General features: G+C 43.4%; 2 protein-coding genes across 4 annotated transcripts in view; one reads left to right on the forward strand and one right to left on the reverse strand.

The window, feature by feature from the left end:
- LRBA (LPS responsive beige-like anchor protein) overlaps window positions 1-20482 on the reverse strand; it is a 365208-nt gene that overhangs the window by 140523 nt on the left and 204203 nt on the right. The window lies entirely within an intron of this gene.
- On the forward strand, window positions 17101-19686 carry MAB21L2 (mab-21 like 2). The gene has a single exon (XM_085058221.1). It carries the CDS (start codon window positions 18097-18099, stop codon window positions 19174-19176), a length of 1080 nt encoding a protein of 359 aa, XP_084914347.1. The 5' UTR covers window positions 17101-18096; the 3' UTR covers window positions 19177-19686.

Below are 20482 nucleotides of genomic sequence, written 5' to 3' on the forward strand. Positions count from 1 at the left end.
AGTATCCAAAGGGTGACAGAACACGTGTCCAAGAAGCTGCAGGGGTTGAAAGCTTGTGTCATAGGGGTCAAAGGAAGAAGAACAACCTTTTAATAACTCAGAAGCACTAAGAGGAATGCAGCAAAACGGTAGAGGATACAGCCAAACATGAAAGATCTTCATTGTCATTTGTAACATAAGCCAATTAAAACAAACAACAAAAAATTATATCCAAAGTCTCATGTCCATGAAATGCCTGAGGGAAAGATGACTTTACCATTACAGATGAAAAACCTGTACCACTTCCTACAATCCTGAGGATGCACAAGAAAGCAAACCCTGTGAAAAGCAGGCTGAGTGCATCACTTCCACAACTGCTTACGCAAATATAAAAATCCAGGCTGCTGCAATACCCCACTCCCCTGCTATGTGCTACACCAAACATTTCTTCCACTAGCACAAATACCAGGGAATGACGGGCAGAAAACTATTCCAAGGAGCTCAAGCAGCTGAAAACTGACTCTGTTAGGGTGGGGGATTCTCTTTTTAAGTAGAACAGCCACTCTGTGTGCACTGCAGAGCTCAAATAATGTCAGCCAGAGCAGCAAGGGCAGGGTCACAGCAACTCAACCCAAACTTGCTCCGTGCTACCTGAGTGAGCATGGAGTTGTACGTTGAATTTTACTACCCCAGACATAACGTTACACAAACAAAACAGGGTAGCCCAAACAGCTTGGTACAGTATCAGGTCCCATTTATTTTTTCCTCACCAGGTATAGTAACTTTCCATACTTACAGGATATGGCAAAACAAGTATTTTTCTTTAAGGAGTTTCTGAAGGTTGCAGGGAGAACCAAGAAAAAACCCCATAATCTATAAGAAAGCTTACAAGAGCTCCTGTTACAGAGGCTATTTAGGTTAAATACTAACAATAATAATTAGAGAAATAATCACTAATGCTACACATTAGGAAACTAATTATGTAACCATATCTACAAGAGTAAGTTCAGTGACAACAAAATATGTCAGTGTAGAATTTTCACACATTCCACAATCATTTTTTGAATTGTGCTATGCACCTCTCCAGCACGAGAAGTGCTTTTGTTGCCTCATGCAATTGAAAATTGCATAGTTAAGTATACATGCATTCTTTTTAAATGGTATAAGAACCTGATATTTAATTCTAAGGAGTATGAAAGCATAAAGAGCATTAAAAAAAAAACAACTTTAAACAGCTCTTAAGGCATCCAGAATACCTATTTTGTTCTGCTAATATTTTAACCACTGCAAGGTGGAAGTGCAAGCTTAAGGAGCATGGAAGGTTATGCATGGTACATTAACTGTATTTTTCTGTGCAATCTACAATGCCCCCATACAAATAAAAAATGCTTCCTTGCTGACATAATCACTGCCCTTTCAACAGCACTAGGCAAGTAACTTCCATGGAGGCAGCTTCCCTACTGGAGTCCATCACAGCTGCAGTAACTTCCTGCCATTCCTTGGAGACCAGAAAGAGTTTTCCTAGGCACTATATAGAAGGAAAACACCAGTAGTTTACCAAAAAATGATCAAATCAGTCTTCTCTGTGGAAAATGACCTGCTTGAGTTTCTGTGACTCATCCTAACTCACACACTCAGGTAGTGTAACAGTCCAGCCATTTTGCCTAGGGAATGCTTTGGGTCCAGAAGAAAGGGGATATGAAGGGGAAGACTTCCAAGACTGCCAAGATATGCCTCACAAAGAAAATCACTGTTCCTTCAGAAAAGTGTCCACAGTAGCCAGTAAAGTCTTCCAGGTACTACCATTGAGGAATGGCCTGCTTTAAAACAGAATTAAAAGCTCAGCCTGTGATCCAGAGTGTGTTGTATGTGAACACACAAAGTTCCTCTGTATAGGCAATGACAAAAGATATGCCCTTGCCCCATCTGTGTTTGCATAAATAACTATTTATGGATTCCATTAAAATTGAGGCTAGAATAGGTACCATTTGCTCCCAGCAGAAATTTACAGGAGTAAATTCCTTGCAAATACTTGTCAGATTGGGATAAATGTTTGAGATCCACCCTTGCATTTTTTTCACTAGCCTACCTTCCTTCTGCAGTGAGGCATAAATTTTCTTTTAAATATACTGCACAGTAGTAAACACTGCTCGTGAATATAAGATTTATAGTACATTAATAAAATCATATAGGCTCACTGGCCTTAAATATATGAGGCACACAATTTAAGTTTTCATGACTACCTCAAAAGAGACCTAGAGTCTCCATGCAGCATCTTTAAATCTACAGAGTATTTACACCTACACATCATTCACCTCTTACCTATCTCTAATTATTTATTTTCTCCAGCACAGGACAAACTTCTGGAAGATTAATACTATATACAAGGCATGATATTTACTTTATTAGTTTAGGATTGTTGAAGAAAGCAAAGCAACACCTAGAAGCAACAGAGAACATAGGATCTTAGCATTTGTTTCACACAAAAGAGAAATAAAAAAAAATTTAAGGTTATTATAATGCTTCAAAATAATGATAGCTAGGAGGCAGAACAACAGAAATATCTAGAATCCAGATTCCAACGAGAAACAGAATAGTATCTGCAAATAGCCTGGCAGGTATCCTTGAAAAACAAATACCTTTAACACAATATAACAAATACCTTTGACACAATATTCAATAAACAAATACCTTGGACATAATATACCCCACAATATGCTAAAGCGTAGAGAGAGTAAAAAATACCTGAAATACCATTTTCATTGATATATATAGATATACATATCTCCATTCACTGCTGAAATTTTATATCAAATTTTTGTATATCAACTCAAGTAGAAACTGCTCATGAGAAATATTACTCATTATTTTATTAACAAAATTCAACACTGTGTAGAGAAAAGGTTTCAATCAATTTTCAAAAAGAATGAAAAGTTTATGTTTTCAAACAAAACAACCATTTTTATTTTAAAAATGCCTTGGTTTTGACAGCTTAGTTAAATATTGGAGGCTAGTGATTATTGCTTTCTATTATTATCATGCCTTCCAAAAATGCTAGGTGATTGATACTTCCAGCAAAATAGGAAAATAGTTTCTTCCTGACTCTGCCAGGATCTTCTTGGTCTTTCTAACAATGTCATACAAATCAGTTAAATGAGTTATTGTGGACTTAGATCAGCACAGGTAAGATTAGAAGCCAGACCAAGAGCAACAGGAAGCAAATCATTAATCCTTTCAAGGTTCCCTCTGATTGCCACAACTTTGCAGGCAAGACAAGTCTTCCCTAAATGGGCAGCTGAGGACACCTCAATACAGGAAAATCTTAGACAAAGCCAACACAATCACACTTTCACCAGTTTTTCCTACACCTGCCTCAAACACAAGACTAAATATGGATATTTTGGGGATGGATAATGTAAGCAGGACAAGCTGGTCAGACCAACTCTGTTTTCTAATGGTCATTATTTAAAAAGCCATCAAAGTGCAGCAGAAGTTAAAGCAGCCACCCAGCTGCTCTCACTTGCACTGAGTTCTAAGTTTCCTGCACTGAAGAGTAATTTCCTATTTCAATCTGTGTCCCAAATCAGAAGTCTGATTTATACCTGCAGTCATAAGCACGAGTCACCATGTATACTCTAACATGAAAACCTATGGAAAAATCAGCAGCAGTTCTAATTCTGGAATCCAAGAAACAGCCCCTCACATAAAAAGATGGCTCCCAAACATAACTAACAACATACAAAGTATCTTACATATGTATACAAACACACATAGCAACAGGAAAATAAAATTCAATCCTTGAGATCCTATTGCTCCTCAATTTTTATTTACATCATAATGCAAGCTCCGACTAGTTACAACTCCATGTTGTATTTTACACAGAAGCACCAATAACATGTTCAGGTCTATAAAGGGTAACAAAGGGGTAACAATGGATGCCCCAAATACACAAAAAGCTGATCCACGCTGGCATGATTTTATATGGATTTTACCAGTGATTTCATAAGAAAGTGGGAGAGCTATATGCTGAGGCCTCCTAAAAAACACAACCTGAATGTTATAGCTTCATCTTAATACATATGAGTATCTCTTCCAAATATTGCTACAACATATACATCAACATACATATATACATCTATATACATTTTTTTTAATCCATTACTTTTAAATAATTACTCTTTGGAAGAATGAGAATTAGTTTTGTACATTTGCACATCATGCAACAAATTCAGTCCTGACTTCACTGGCACAATCCTGATACTATCATTAGAGTGATCATAATGCAACTTTCTGTGCAGTAGAATTAGATAATCTACATAATGCATTGCATGCTATTGATTCTGAAATGACATTGTGGAAGAGACTCATATTTCAGTGCGCCACAGTCACCAAAAGATCTTACCCTTAATTATTTGCAGAGCCAAAATGCAGTCATTTCCAGAATTTACTTATCAGCATTCTTTATATTAATATTATACTGTGAATTGTATACAGTATTTTCACATTTGCAATATTTAATGCAACATGCTTTGTTGCAACAGACAAAAGAAAAGGATTCTGATTCTTAGTAGGCCCCTTGCAGTATCTCTGGATGCTTCCAAAATAGAAATAACAGAAGTGTTAAAATATCTGAGATTTCTAGTGTGAATGGATAAACCATTTTTAAAGAGCACAACAGTCTAACATACGGTTTTCGTCAAATGATGCTTCAATTGTGTGCTGCATGGTTTAAGGGGTAGGTAAGTGGGTGGAGGGAGGTTTCTTACTTTAGTTTGTCCGCAATTAATTTTTGAAATATTTCTTTGTAGCCTTCTGGAGGGGCTCAGGCAAAATGCTAAACTAATTGTAATGTATCACTAACATCTGTAACATATTGATCATTTCACTCCCAAATCCTTCAAACATTTGCTGATCCGCAACTGCTTCCCTATTTAGGCTGAGCCTAAATAACTTAGCACAAAATTACGTTCAGAAAAGTATTTTTTGTGCTCTGCTATTATTGCACAATTAAATTCAGAAGTCCCCACATAATCTGCTTTGCTGCATTTAATTATTCAGAATTTGAATACTTCCTTTCCTTTTTTACAGCTACAAAGTGTCTTCAAGAAAATAAGCTGGTTCAAAATTACCACTCTGCTAGTCTATACTTTGTCAAAACTTAATGAAGGTCCATTGGATGTTGCCTCTGTAAATTAACCTTCTCACCACAAGAAATTGTCTTTTAGGTTCTACACCTGCCTTCTTCCACTTACAAATTATAAACTGGTTTAAAATGCAGCATGCTTCAAACTTAAAATGAAAGTATCAGGTCTCAAGCAAATTTGTCAAAATCGAAAATTACCACAGTAAACCTGAATAGATACAAGCCTATATTCACATGTTTTGCATCTTTGGCTTTCATTGTACTCAGCATACTACAATGTAACATGTGCTTCCAATGACTCAGATTAGCAAGATGATCAGAACATCTTTGAAGTATATTTGCAGTATATGTGCCATCCTCACAGGGGGTTTTATTCAGGTATATTTGACATGCCAAATTGTAATTCTTTATGCCCACTTTAAAACCCAACAAACCCTAACCCTTAAGATTTTTATTTACTAACACCGTTTATTCCTGGACTGTTTGAAAATAACTTGACAATGCTGACGTTCCAAACAAAGACCACACTTCCTGTTCTTACAGGGAATCTGGAACACCATCAATGTTTTGTTCAGCTTGCATAAGTCACAACTGATTGGCCACAGTCCCTGTGGGCATGCCATTTCATCCAGACTGGACGGTTCATTAGTCATAATTACTATAACTGTACAGCAGAGACTGCAGTTTTATCTCATCATACATCTTTGATAAAGCTGCTTCTATTTCTGCTTCATCAGCATGTGAAGTTACATTATTGGAGCTTTCATTTTCCAATCTGTGATTAACATCGGTTGTTCTGCTTATAAAACGTGCACCAAAATTCAAGATAACACACAAAGTAAGGCCACGGCGTGACCACTGTTTGAACTTTGCGTTGGAAATCCTGCAGCAGTTATTGCTGCAGAGGAAGAAGAGACTCTGAAATGACAGAGTCGCTAGGAAAATTTAACCGAGGGAAGTACCATAGCGATTTTTAAGAGAATAAAATAAGGCTGTTGGTTTCTACCGTGAACTGTGACACGTTAGAAAAATCTCTCAGCTTGGTACGAAGGTTAGAGACAGGAAATTTCTGACAACTGCTGGGTCAATCAGCATTTTTCAGGTAGTGTTTATACAATTGGAGAAAACGAAAGCCTGCAACATAAAGAACCACGGTGAAAACTGACAGCCAGCGCACTGCACTCCAGTTAGCAAACAGATGCTAAAACACTTAGATCTAATAAGGACTGTGAATGCAATCTTTAACAAAATGCATGTAAAAGTCTCACATTAAGGCACTTCCTTGTGATGCTTGTTGCTGATTTTTCCATCTTATTGTGTGAAAGCAGGGAACACAAAGGCTGGTGGCACCATCTGAATGTGCAACGTGTACCCATGATAGGCCATATAAACAGTCATAATCGACAGCTACACGCAGGCACTGAGGCTGCAAAAATCCCAGAGTAATTAGTGTTGTCTGAATGCAATGACATCTGTTTTCTCATGGTCCTCTAGACTTGTCAGGCCAATAAGATGTATATGAAAAAATATGACAAGCATTGCAAATGCCCTTCTGAAAGGTCTCACTTTGGGAAAAGCTGAAGGAATGACACGTGCCACCTCTTTTTTGCCAATATATCTAACAGCCAAAGCTTGAAGATTTGAAAAAGGTCTTTTGAGTCATTTTACATTTGACTGTGGAAGTTTCATTCAGAACAGAGCACTATGCTTAGGAAAGAATATATTGCAGCAGCTTTTGTTCTTTTAAAAAAGCAAGCTTTGTTAACAAGAGTAAACGAGACTGTTTATTTCTGACCAATGTGCTTACACATCTGTGTCATCACTATCTCCCTTTTTAATTAAAGCAGCAGACACCATGTAGACCACAACAGTGTATGTCTATATACACGTCTTTAATATTTTTATTTTGCATAAGAGTGGAGCAAGAACAGTTTCATAGCTGTGCCTTCTGACATTGCAAAAACACAGTACCCTTTTCATCTGAAGACCTAAGCTTTTGTTTTAGGATTCACAGCCTTTTTCCTTAATATGCCTATCCCCCCATTCTTTTTCTGGACTGTAGCATGTTTGAGCATGCGTTTTCTCCAAGAAAGACATTAGTCATCATTAACAGAAGCCCTGACACCAAGTCTAAGTGCCTCTCCACAATGACCAAGTGGCAATCATCTTTCTCTTACCCTGTCACTGCTGATTAGGGGGTTCTTTCATGAAAATTTAATTTGTCGCCTTTCTACAGCTCCTTTTTACATTTCTGCAATAACACAGTATGCCAGCATCACTAAAAATACAGTAAAGGAGGCTGTACCTGTTCATAAGAAAAGGTAAGATTCAGACTGCATGGCTGTAGTTTTTACTTAGTTAAAAAAAAAAAAGAGGCCCTGCAGGATGAAGAAAACAACTGACGGAAGAAAAACTCCTATTAAATACTGAAACTGAAGGACTCAACCTGGCACATCTTTGATCCAACTAACTGATTTTTTTTTTTTCCTTTGGAAGGCAGCTAGCCAGCCCCTATTCCAAAGCTTTGTTCAATAGGCAAACAGGTAAATGGAGTATCTAAACAGACTTTCACAACTAATTAATTTCCTAACTGCTTAAAATATAGAGGTATTCAGGTTTTTAGCTTATATAAATATTTATTAAAGGATTTCATAATCCAGTGATAAATTTCAACCTCACTTCTTGAGTCTGTGTCAACATTGCCCTTGCAGTTAGAGCCAGCCATGAAGAAAACAGCTTTAGCTGCTGCAGAAAGATGGAAGTTTCAGTCACAGATGATACTTTGCAGTTATTCAACATACACAGTCTCAGATTGCTGCTCTGTGTAACATTACAAACATTGCTGAACAAGATACCATAGCAATGAGTTATTTTAAGGAAGTTTTTCAAAACATTTACTCTTCTGCTTTATTTCAATTTGTCTAAGGATTTTTTTTAATTATAAGCATATGCTATTTTGTTAACATCTGTGCACAGAATAAAACCTGACTGAATTCCAACTTCTGAAAAAATGCAGATAACTTACATCCCTCAAATAAAATAACAATATTAGAAAACTTCATGAAATTCAAATTAAGATGCGTGAGTTCATTTAACTGATTTTCCATACAGGTATACTTTAAAAAGAAAACAAACCACCACTTATTACAGTTTTTATGTTCTCCCAATATCTTTCAGAATTTAATTAAGTGTAAAGCTAAAATCTGGATCTACCTCTATTAAATTCAGAAACCACAGCTAGTAAAATCCAAGTCATAAAAACTTTATTCAGCTTCCTAAAGTATTGGTCCTCCACTACTGACCCAGAACAGCATTGGTAGTCAGAACAGAAACTGCATTGCTAACACTCTGGATTTATAAGAAACCTCCAATATCTTTAAATAGTCTCCATATATGAAATTTAAGAAGAGGAAACTAGGAATTAAAAGCGGATTTTGAATGGCAGACTGTGATTGTTGTACTGCTACGGCAGTATAACTTTGATTAAATGCAGAGCAATACTAAAGTAAAAACAAAGCCCTGCCATGGTAACCTAAATTAACTACTGAACCAGATCATGCTGATACAGAGAGCTGGTGTTTTAAGCTATTTCACCTGAACTCGACAAAATCTTTGACTGTCTAGAGAGCACAAAATAAAGTTAATCTTCCCTGACCACACATCTCCCATTGTTTTGTTCCCCGCGTTCTCCTCGGCTCCTTGCCTGACGAGCCAGGAACGCAGATGTCAAGATCCCTGCTCTGCATCCATGTCAAGTTCAAGTACGGGAAGTTTAGCTCTTTGACTCCCCCACCCCCCCACCTCCAAGTCACTTGTCAGTAAAAGGTTGGGCGATTTATTGACCAGTGCAGGATGCCTACTGTCAGTGCTGAAGGAAATATGAGAGGGGGCTGTCGCTACTGTTCTGGAGCTCATTGATAATGACATACCTGCCTCTGTCACCCATTACCCATACTACAAACTACTTAGACCTAACTGAAAAATCAATAGCCTACTTGCACCGGTTCCTGTGGCTGCCTCCTTTGATTGTCAGCTCCTGTCTAGGGTCAGCACTTACATGAAAGGGGCTGTGACTGCCTGATGCTTTCAGGACAACCTAACGATATGAAACTAGCCAACAGAACAGTAAATTCTGTCCCCCTGCCCTCCTCATCAATTAGGCTTTGACTAGGCTTGCCTGTAGAAACCTGACCTTTTAAGTTTAGGTGAATATGGAACTAGCTGAACACGCCATTGCCCTCAGCACTGAGCCAGGAAATCCACTGACAGGTTAAACAAAACAGAAGGTTGTAACTGTCATAATTTGCATTGCACTTTCACGCCAACAAGGGTGTTATCAGTGGGGGCAAGCCCTGGAACACACAATGCAAGCACCCTAAGTCACTCTCCTCATAAATTTTCAAGTGAAGGGAGATAAAACATAAATTCACAAATGACCGCACATTTCAAGCCCCACTTTCTTTCAAGTTCGCACTCTGGAAGCCCACAAAGTACACAAACAATTCCCCTCTGGAGGCACACTGGCATGCAGATGCCAGTCAGAATGAACCTCCAGGACAGATGATGGATGGGGAAAAGCCACCTGTCTGTGCCTCTAAAGGACTCCTGTATTAGGTTTATTCTCCGTTGAGTATTTATATGCATCAATACGAAACACTAATGGAAAATACGCAGGCACACACCTGTATTTCGGAGCAGCAGGTAGCCATAAATTATTTAAAAATCCCCAGAGAGCCCTAACTGGCACTTCTGAGTAGTATCCACTTGTACATCCTGCATCTTGGAAGTCCATTAGCAACTTCTAAATATCCCTGTGACTACAACTAAATGATAAATGTTACATTTTAATGCATGTGCCCTCCTCCAAAGAATATTGACAACTGTGAAGCAAAGAACTAGAGCAAGAAATCTCAAGTAAAGGCTGAAGTATAATCTGAAGCTTAATACAACAGCTTTAGTAACTATAGACAGATTTTTTTTTTAAAAATAATAGCTGAATGCCTTACTCCACCTTTCTTCCCAAATAAATAAATATTAAAACCAAATGAAAATATTTTTAAAGTCTCTGATTATTTCTCCTTTCTCATATAGTAATTTTCAATCAAAAATAATTTTATGCCCTTTTATGCTACTGTTTCCATGGGTCTAATATACCCAATATAAGCATTACTGGAAAATGCAGACAGCATGAGTGATCCAAGGAATTTATATAGTTTGAACACCTGAGCTTCTTCATACCATGAAAGGGCTGGCTACATCCACAAACTGTAATTAATAATAATTTTTTTAAACTGTGAGAAAGCTAGGAATTTTCTGTGGACTTTATTCAGTGCATACAGTGAACAACTGTTAATGTAAATATACAAACTACTCCTATAAATCCCAGGCAAAATTCAGAACAAAAATTTAATTAGTGCTTTTTACTCTACAGCTGGACCTTTTTAACTCATGCACCCTTAATATCCTTCTCACACAAAACCGTGCAGTGCCAGATACAAGAATGAGCTTTTGGTAAATAACTGATAGGAAAAATGCTGCTGTTTGGTTTTGAGCATTTTAAGACTCAGTTCCAAAACTCCAGATACTTTTGTAGGCTTTACTTTTGAATGCTGCCTCTATATATATGCCAGCAGCTGCACTTAGCTTATTTCAAATGTACTTTTTGAAATTGGAATTGAGAAAGGAAAACTGCTGAATTACAAAAAGACAAAAACTTTCCTCATTAAAACTTCAGATAATATGTTACACTGCAACAATATTTGTTACACAGTAACAAATACATAATGTTCTAAATATACATAAAACAGCACAAATACAGAGAAAACTCGTCAAAAATAAGAGCACAGAACTGCATTAAAGCCCTTTTAGATAAACAGAATGGCAGTAAGAATTAATATTGTACTCCAAACAAACTACAGAGCAAACGCTAGTTAAAAATGGTAGACCTAATTGAGTCTGGATGGTCCCCTTTACAGACCTAATGCAATGATTAACTATGCATCTGGTAGCATGTCAAGTCCTTTTTGTGTGCCTATCTGATAGTGAAGTGAAAGGGCATGGACAGTGTCCAGTCCCAGCAAGCAAATCATTTGGAAGCAGTCATAGCCATAGATCAAAGATTTTTCACTCTATCCAGAGTCTATTTAAACACACCAACCCAGCCCCTTGTTGCAGACAAAACCAGTTAGAAAATAAGAAAGACTCCTCGGGATACAAAGATAATAAAGGAAGATAGAAGTAGAAAATTAAGAAAAGAAACAGACTGGCAGAACCTTGATTTCCATAGGCCAAGACAGCTGGTTTACATCCTAGTTTTATTTCAGATGGTTAAAGAAAAGGAACAATTTCCATCTCTTAGATCACCAAATATTATTTCAATTAAGCTATGCAGATGGCTTCTATACATTATTTGAGCCAATATAGTTTACCTTTTCCAGCAGTAGGAGATGGTACGTTGAACTATTTTGCACACAGGTTTTAACTAATTCGTAAGATTAAACAGAGAACAGCCTATTAACAGGAAGAGGTTATTTTGAAATAAGACACACACAGCAAGATATAAAATAGGAATAGCTACAACTTGGTTCTCTCATTAGAAGTAGCAACAAAACTCCTGCAATGATTTTACAACTTGTAGTTTACTACTTTTATGTCAATATAGTACTTTCAAAGGATAAAAATTCAATACAATGAAGTACCATACACAGAAAAGTAGACGGTTCTAACTGTGCATTTAATTTGAATGAGGGAACAGTTAGAACACTGCTCAAACAGGACTTTTTTTTAGTTAAATAAAAATTGCATGCGTTTTCTATCAGATCCAAAGTCAAAACAAAATCATCTTAAAATACAGGGAGGAGAGCAAGGGAGAGCCTTGATATATTCCATGCTGGTCACCAGTGCTATTGAGAAGATTGAGCCCCCTCTGTTCCGTCCTCTCACAAGACCCTTTCCCTTTATAAATTATGCTCACAGAAACTCACTGAAAGGTTATAACCTGTACAGTGGCTTGTGAGGAGCAGAGGATTTCATACTGCTACATGGTGTATTTGAGAAAACACTTTTTTAAACCTAAGCTTATAAACTAGAAGCTTTCACCTCTGAATCTTGAAAACAACATTTTAAAAGAGTGTAACTTAGACAGTTTTAGGTTACCTTATACATATGCTTTGTCTTGACAAGGCTGCATGAAGATTTTGATCTCTGAAATAGCTGTCTGACCAGTAAAATCACACAGGCTATTGTTTGTTGGCATCATTACACATATGCACGGAGACGTCAACATCTAAGGCAATAAACAGTGCAATCATCTGCAGCTACTGACAAAAAAGCCAAAAGTCTGCAAATTAATCTTCTTCATTTCCAAAACTTTTATTTTGCCTATAACATCTTTGTAATTTTTATACTTTTAAAAGAAGCACTGATTCAGCCTCGCAGCATTTTTAAGAACCAAACATTATCTCTGTAGCCCAACTCAAATTTTTACTTAAGCAAATAAGTGTTGATGCATTCAACTGGAGGTCAAGCAGAGAAAATATGGGCATGTTACATGCTCTCACTTTTAAAAAATATGTTATTAATGTAATGAATTAGTTATTATAAACAAAGACCAGCCAACACACTTGAATTTTGCTACTTCTAATGGACGAAACAGTATGCACCCACCCCTACTGCATCCAAACAAAAGGCCTACATGAAGTTTTAACAAGACAAAAAAATTCTACAAAAGCAATAGAATTGTTCTTTTTTAGTACGTCTGATTTTCCCTGATTGCCAACTTATTAAAGGTAAACTTACAAAACAGTATTTAGTATTGAAAGCAGTCTGTAGCTAAAAGAAGTCACCATTAGTCACCATGAGAAAAGAGAAGATGCTACCTTTAATACAAAGTTTAAGGCATTAGAGAAAGCCCCCCAGCAGCAGATTGCATATGGTTAAACACCATATTATGAACACAATCACATTTTAAGACAGAACAGGAAAGCAGAAATAAGCTACTTAAAAAGAGTAGTTGAAACCATCCCCTTTCCCGCTGAAGAAACGAAAGCTAGGGGAGACTCAGAAATATGTATAAATTATTTAATTACCATACCACTCAATCTCCACAGGAAAAAAAAGTACAGGATTCATACAACACTTTAATCTGATGAAATACATTAACGACATTTGTAAAAATGAAATCATCTTTTCTCCTCTGGTATGTGCCATCAACTAACTTCATACACACAGAGCTTAGAACAGATCAGCAGACACTAAAGCCAAGCCATGACTCCCAGAAAGAGGTACACACTGTAACTACTGAATGTAAAAGGAACTGTATCCCTCAAACCCAGTGCATTGGCTGTAACTATTAACCCGGTTCTGCCGTGGAGAAACACAACGTGCATTACTGAATCATTTCTTTTCAAATCCATACATTCCCTGCAGCAGTTCAAGCTTCATCAGCAGTGCAGGAATGTATGAAAATGACAGGCAAAGGGCACTAGCTCTTTTCCCATACTGTTCTTCTATAAATGGAAGCAGAGTCCTACAAAGCACTTAAAGCTGAGAATGTTGGAAGACTGATCTCCAGGAAAAAAATACAATGCTAGGTTCCATGAGCAGATTAATTATTCCGTTTTCTGCAAAACTGTTTCCATTAAATGAAAGGACAGAGAGAATACCAACTGCTAGAAAACAATGGAATGCTAGCTGGGTCTCATCTGCAAAGCTGCCATGAACAAAGCATATACAAACACATACATATTTCATATGCTATTCTTAAAAATATTTCTTAGCCCTTTTGGGAGCACCTGCTCCCTCTCGGCAAGGGAGAGAAAAAGGACAGGCTTGGCAGAAATCTTTTAACAGCCTTAAGTCAACTTGATTAAACTTTGATTTACCTTAAAAATTACACCTTATAGCAGTAGCATTTTATAGAAACTTTAAAAATACACCGGTCACGATTAAAAGGCTCTGAAATACTTAACATATGCCACGTTGATAAGCTGGTTAGGCAATCAAATGCAAGTATGCTATATCACAATGCAGCAAGAAACTTGCATGGTTATTGCTAAAACTCTGAGCTGTTTTCCAGCTTTTTTCTTTTGTTGTTTAAGGGTTTAACACAAATACATAGAGTTCTCTTGAAGAGGGAAAAAAAATAAAAAGTCTTAATGGCAGCCCGTCGCTGCTACTTTGCCATCCTTAATTGAAGAAAATGCCGTGGCACATCCCATGCCTGCACGGCTGGATTTACACCAGCCCGAGCTCCCTGCCGTACCGAGCGGGAGGGGGCAGGAGGAGCCAAGGCAAGAGCAAACACTGCACACCGCGTCCTCTTGCCCGTATCTTTTTACAGAAGCCCTTGCTAACAAAACACTATAGCTCCAGGCAGCGGCATGCTGATGTTGGCACTGCTTAAACCAAACAAACACGATGTTTAACAGTCAAATAAAATGTCCCGCAGCCTCCCTAATGAATTTGTCAAGGACCATCAGATCACCCCCGCCCCTGCCTCATTAACTCAAGTATGATGAGACGGATTATAACGAGAGAATACAGATCAATCGGTCTGAAGACTTCAAGTGGCTTTTAGCCCTGAGAGTTTCCCTCTCCGCGGCACACACACGCACACGGTCTTTTTTAATGGAATACAGTATCTCCTGCTGCTGGAGGGGATGCCACTTCGTTTTATACACCATCAAGGAGCTGCTGATGGACTTCTACACTAACATACATAAAAGCAGAGGTGACAAGGGCTCTTCAATTATAGCCTCCTCGGATCCTGTTCCCCCTTCAATTATTCATCCCGGCGAGAGCAAATTCCGCCACAGATGAAGCCGGTCTTAATGCAGTGCGGCCACAAACGCCCAGACACAGGAGAGAAGGGTTTCACGTGCATTATTTGCTGGAAGTGTTTAAGTTTATTGCTCAAATGATGTTTCTAATTAGCGCTGGGGCAATAAATTAAAGTCAGCTTTTGTTTAGCTGATTTATTATTTACTAGAGCTTCAACCTCAGGCAGGAAAATTGGTAATGAATTGTTTTAAATCTGAACACTGGTAACGCTACATCATTAGGCACCTTATCGGGGGGGTGGGTAGGGAATCGCCCCCTCCTTCTGCCTTCACCCTGAAAAAAGAAACGCGTGTTCCCCCCACCCTTCCCCGGGCCGCCTGTCGGCTCCGGCATCTCCCCTACGCCCAGAACTCGTCAACCCCCGGGCTGAGTGCTCTCTGCGGGAAGCGAGAGCCCGCGGAGCCCTCCTGCCCACCTCAGCCCGGAGGGCGGATGTGCAGAGCGCTCGCCGGCGAGAGGAGCGGTGCCAGCCCGGCCCGGGAGCTTTGACGGCGGCGTGTGAAAGGGACCCCCAGCCCTAACTAAGTCTTGTCTTTGCCGGAGGCGAGGCGTAGGACCCTGCCTGCTCCGCCCGGCCAGCCGAGCCGCGCAGAGAAGCTCCGCGCAAGCGAAGCGCAGCGATGCCCGCCCGGCGCTGCCGCCCGCGCCGACGGAGCCTCCGAGCGCCCCGGGGAGGGGGCAGCTCCGCAGGCACTTACCCACGCCCCGGGGCCGAGAGCCCCGCTCCAGCCCGCGCATTGCCGGGACGCCCAGAGACCGTGAGAGCAGCGGCGCCAGCGCCTTGGCGAGCCAGCGACTCTGCCCTCGTGGCAGCATGCCCCGTCTCCCCCATCCCTCGGAAGCTGCTCTCCTCGGAGCCTTCCCTGGGTTCGTCTCCCTCCCGACGGGGCCGGGCCCGGCGGGGACACCTGACACCAGCACCGGGCACCGCGGCCCGCCGGGCCAGCCCCCCATCCCCGGGTGCGGACTGCCCCGGCGGCAGGCGGGGAAGGAGGGAGGGAAACAGGGAGCCGATCCTCTCCTCGCGGAGGACGGAGCCGCACCGGCGCCGGGCACGTTCATACTTATTTCTTCCAGCGGTACGGTCGGCACAAGACATGTTTCTAATTTAAACGCACACAGAAAACAGACGGCGGTATTTTCTTTATTAAAATCAGCCAGCTGCGGCGAACCGAGCCCAAACGCTGCGAGCGGGTTACCGGGAAGCTCTGCGGGGAGGAGCGCACCGCGTCTCCGCACGGTCACGGCCCCGGTCCCGGTGCGGCTCCCGGGCGGCGAGAGCCGCCCCGCACCGCGGGACTGCACGGCCCAGGGTGGGCAAAGCAGCTACGGACACACGCACCCTTGGCCCGAGCACTGGAGATGGGGAAACTGCCCTCCCTTCCAGCCTAAGTTCCCGCAGAGAAGCAGTTCTGGCTGCTGTGCAGCAGGTACTGCCCGGGGGCTCCCTCCGACCTGACATCACGGAGCTACGGCTTTATGTCCAAATCGTTCAATATTCTTATTAATACAAACGTGCATAAAATATCGTTTCCTTTCGAATAACTCAATGCTCCGCTTTAGGAGGATGAACAGAACTTTATGGCACAAGATTTATCTAAATTAAGGTGACTGAGGGCAATAAAACAAGGTGTGCCGCGCTGCTCCGGTGACGGTCTCACTTTCACTGCTGCAGCCCGGCATTAAGAGAAATAAGATTTATGCCTGCGGTGAAGCCTCGGCCCGCCTCTCCCCTTTCCCCGCACACACCGGCACTGCCGCCGGGTCCCCTCGCAGCGAGCGGAGGGAGCAGCGAGCTCACCTCGCCCTTCCCCCGCCGCCACGGCGAAGTTGCAGGGATTTTTGGCTTTTCTCCCCCCACCCCGCGCCGGTTAGCGGGACGCTCCGAGCCCCCCCCCCGGCTCCCCTGCACCCCATCCCGGCTCCAAGCCCGGGCGCGGAGCGGACGCGGCGCCCCTTCCCCGCCGGGGCCGGGGCGGGAGCGCGGGCGCGTGTGCGCGCCCCCGCGCCGGCCGTGTCCCGCGATTGGCCGCGGCGCTGACAGCTCGGCGGCGATTGGCGGCGCGGCCCCGCCCCGCGCCCGCGCGCGGCCCCATTCATAAACTACAGGGCCCGGCGGCACCGCCGCGAGAGAGACGCGGGCACACGGCGCAGGAGGAGCAGAGCGAGAGGCGCGGAAAGCCAGAGCCTCGGCGCGCACTTCCAGGGGTGGGGAGGGGGAGGAGAAGCCATCCCGGGCACGGCAGCTACGCCCTCCTCCCGCTCAGGATAAAACACAGTCTGTGCAAAGAAAACAAAAAAAACCAACAACTCCTCTCTACACAATCTCTCTCACAACAATCTATGTAGAGCTGCAGGACAGGAATGAGAGATCACAGACCAAGTGCAGCCGTCTGCGCGTAAAGATAGAGACAGCCACAGAGCCGGGTTCAGCCAACGCCTCCAGCAGGAAAAGGGAAATCAACAACACCCCCTGACAGTCTGAGCGAGCGGCAGCCAAACTCATGCACATCTCTGGCGGTGCCACGGACTGAAAAAGAGAGAGAGAGAGGCAGACAGACAGACAGACACAGAGTTCACTCTTCCGCTGTGGGCATTGCTCGCATTCTTCTCCTCTCGTACCGTGTGCGGTTTTTTAAACTTCGCCGCCGACCGGCTTTTCTGCGGGGACCTTCAACGAGTCCTGGGGAAGTTTGTTTGTTGCTTTGGGTTTTTTTCCATGAACTATTGAAACAGCATTTTTGTCGCTGCGCGGGGGGGTGGGCGCCTGAGGGCAGAGGCAGCCCAGACCTCCCTGCCCCCATCGCCATCCAAAACTTTGCGCTCCGGGAACCCGCGGGGGCTGCCCTCAGCTCCGGCACCGGCATCACCACCGCCGCCGCCCAGCCCGCACCGTCCCGCTCCTCCTCCTCCTCCTCGCCGGGGCAGCGCTGGGCTTCGCTCCTTTGTGCTTCGCCGCCCTCCCCGATTTCTTTAATTGCTCTCACTGGCGCGCCGCTGCCGCCTTCTTCCCGGAGGCGGTGGGGGTCTGCGATTTGGCTGGTGCCCTCCGCAAAGCTGCAGCCACCGCTAAAGCATTGGATCCCTCAACGTACTGCGAGAGCCCGGTGTACAGCCCGGACCTGTGCCCCAACATGATCGCCGCGCAGGCCAAGCTGGTCTACCAGCTCAACAAATACTACACGGAGCGCTGCCAGGCGCGCAAGGCGGCCATCGCCAAGACCATCCGGGAGGTGTGCAAGGTCGTGTCGGACGTGCTGAAGGAGGTGGAGGTGCAGGAACCGCGCTTCATCAGCTCCCTAAGCGAGATCGACGCCCGCTACGAGGGGCTGGAGGTGATCTCGCCCACCGAGTTCGAGGTGGTGCTCTACCTCAACCAGATGGGCGTCTTCAACTTCGTGGACGACGGCTCCCTGCCGGGCTGCGCCGTGCTCAAGCTGAGCGACGGCCGCAAGCGCAGCATGTCCCTCTGGGTGGAGTTCATCACCGCCTCGGGCTACCTGTCCGCCCGCAAGATCCGCTCCCGCTTCCAGACGCTGGTGGCCCAGGCCGTGGACAAGTGCAGCTACCGGGACGTGGTGAAGATGATCGCGGACACGAGCGAGGTGAAGCTCCGCATCCGGGAGCGGTACGTGGTGCAGATCACGCCCGCCTTCAAGTGCACCGGGATCTGGCCGCGCAGCGCGGCGCAGTGGCCCATGCCCCACATCCCCTGGCCCGGCCCCAACCGGGTGGCGGAGGTGAAGGCGGAGGGCTTCAACCTGCTCTCCAAGGAGTGCTACTCGCTGACGGGCAAGCAGAGCTCGGCCGAGAGCGACGCGTGGGTGCTGCAGTTCGGCGAGGCCGAGAACCGGCTGCTGATGGGCGGCTGCAGGAACAAGTGCCTCTCGGTGCTGAAGACGCTGCGCGACCGGCACCTGGAGCTGCCCGGGCAGCCCCTCAACAACTACCACATGAAGACGCTGCTGCTGTACGAGTGCGAGAAGCACCCGCGGGAGACCGACTGGGACGAGGCGTGCCTGGGCGACCGGCTGAACGGCATCCTCCTGCAGCTCATCTCCTGCCTGCAGTGCCGGCGCTGCCCCCACTACTTCCTGCCCAACCTAGACCTCTTTCAGGGCAAACCCCACTCGGCCCTGGAAAGCGCTGCCAAACAGACCTGGAGGCTAGCCAGAGAAATCCTCACCAATCCCAAAAGCCTCGACAAGCTATAGGGTTAACACCCCCGCGCACAAAAACTCGCCCTCCGTAAACAACAACAGCGCCTAAAAAACTTTTTAATTTAACGCGAACGACGACGGAAAGAGGCGGCGAAAGACAAGCGCCCCCGCCACCCCCCCAGCCACCTGCAGCTCGGCCTTTAAAAACTTGCCGGCGGTTTTCCCGGCATAAACTCTCACCGCCTTGCATGGAAGAAGGAAAGAGCCTCTCTCCTCCTGTCCTCCAGTGTGAATTTTTAAAAAGTCACAAAAAGAAGCGATCGGACTTTTGCAACTTCAAAACGAAACCCGAAAGGTACATTTTCCAATCCATGTATAGTCCTTTTCTTATGCTCTCTTGTTTGCCTGAATGTTGTCACCAAGTGAAAAATTATTTAACTATATGTACAAATCTCCCTTTAAAAAAGTTTTACTGATGTTAAATGTATTTCGGTGCCAAGGTCAGATTATGTGCCCCACAACTGACTTGTTGCAAATAGTAATAAAAATATTACTTTAACTTTACGCTGACTTTTTGTGAATGGTTCTTAAATTCAGGCAAGTAGATTCGTTCTGAACCTCAGAAGGAAATTTTTTAAAAGAAACGAAAACACAAGATGCAAAGATAGGCTAAATGCAACACCTAGCCCAAGCCTTAGCGCAGCATATTGACTGACATTTTCTAAACCTCCCTTTAGTTTCCATTTTTAAAAAAAGTGCATCTAAGAAAAAAATCTTATATATTCTGTAGTTCAGCATGTGACAACATCTGCTCTATTTCTATTACCTTAAGCTTCTGTTCTAAATCTTGGAATATATGGAGCATTGCACAGCAGCTCGCCACAGTTTAGTCAGAATTACAGCATGCCTTTTCCTACCCAACAGTCGTTTTTTCCCTTTAATTTTTTTTCCTTATGGTATTCCTCCCTTTTATTTTCCCCCTGTAAATCTCGAGCACTGCATTTTGTTTTAAAAATCCATCGCTGTTTGCTTTTGCTTCCCAGCGCGAACGCGCTGTCCATTTGACTTTGACACGAAGGAAGTATAGATCCACCCTGAATAATTAATGCGATTTAGAGCAACCGGTCGATATTTTTTTTAAACAAACATTTGTTTTTGCCCAGATTTTTAAGTACAGCATAAAATCGCACCACAGCATAGTCAGAGGGGGAGATAAGCAGGAACCCGCCAGGAAACCACCCGATCCTACACCAGCACCCGGGCGCTCTCTGCCGATCTCCTTCCCTGCCCGAGCTCCCTCTCCCAAAGCGAAGCTCTGCCTCATTCTCTGCAGTGATTTCGCTTTTAGCTTGCTCGGGAC

Source organism: Lichenostomus cassidix, chromosome 4, assembly GCF_008360975.1.
Source record: "Lichenostomus cassidix isolate B80296 chromosome 4, HeHo_3.0, whole genome shotgun sequence".
NCBI classification, from domain to species: domain Eukaryota; kingdom Metazoa; phylum Chordata; class Aves; order Passeriformes; family Meliphagidae; genus Lichenostomus; species Lichenostomus cassidix.

Coding starts and splice junctions, on each gene's coding strand:
- MAB21L2 (XM_085058221.1), top strand. CDS start 18,097: ATGATCGCCGCGCAGGCCAAGCTGGTCTACCAGCTCAACAAATACTAC.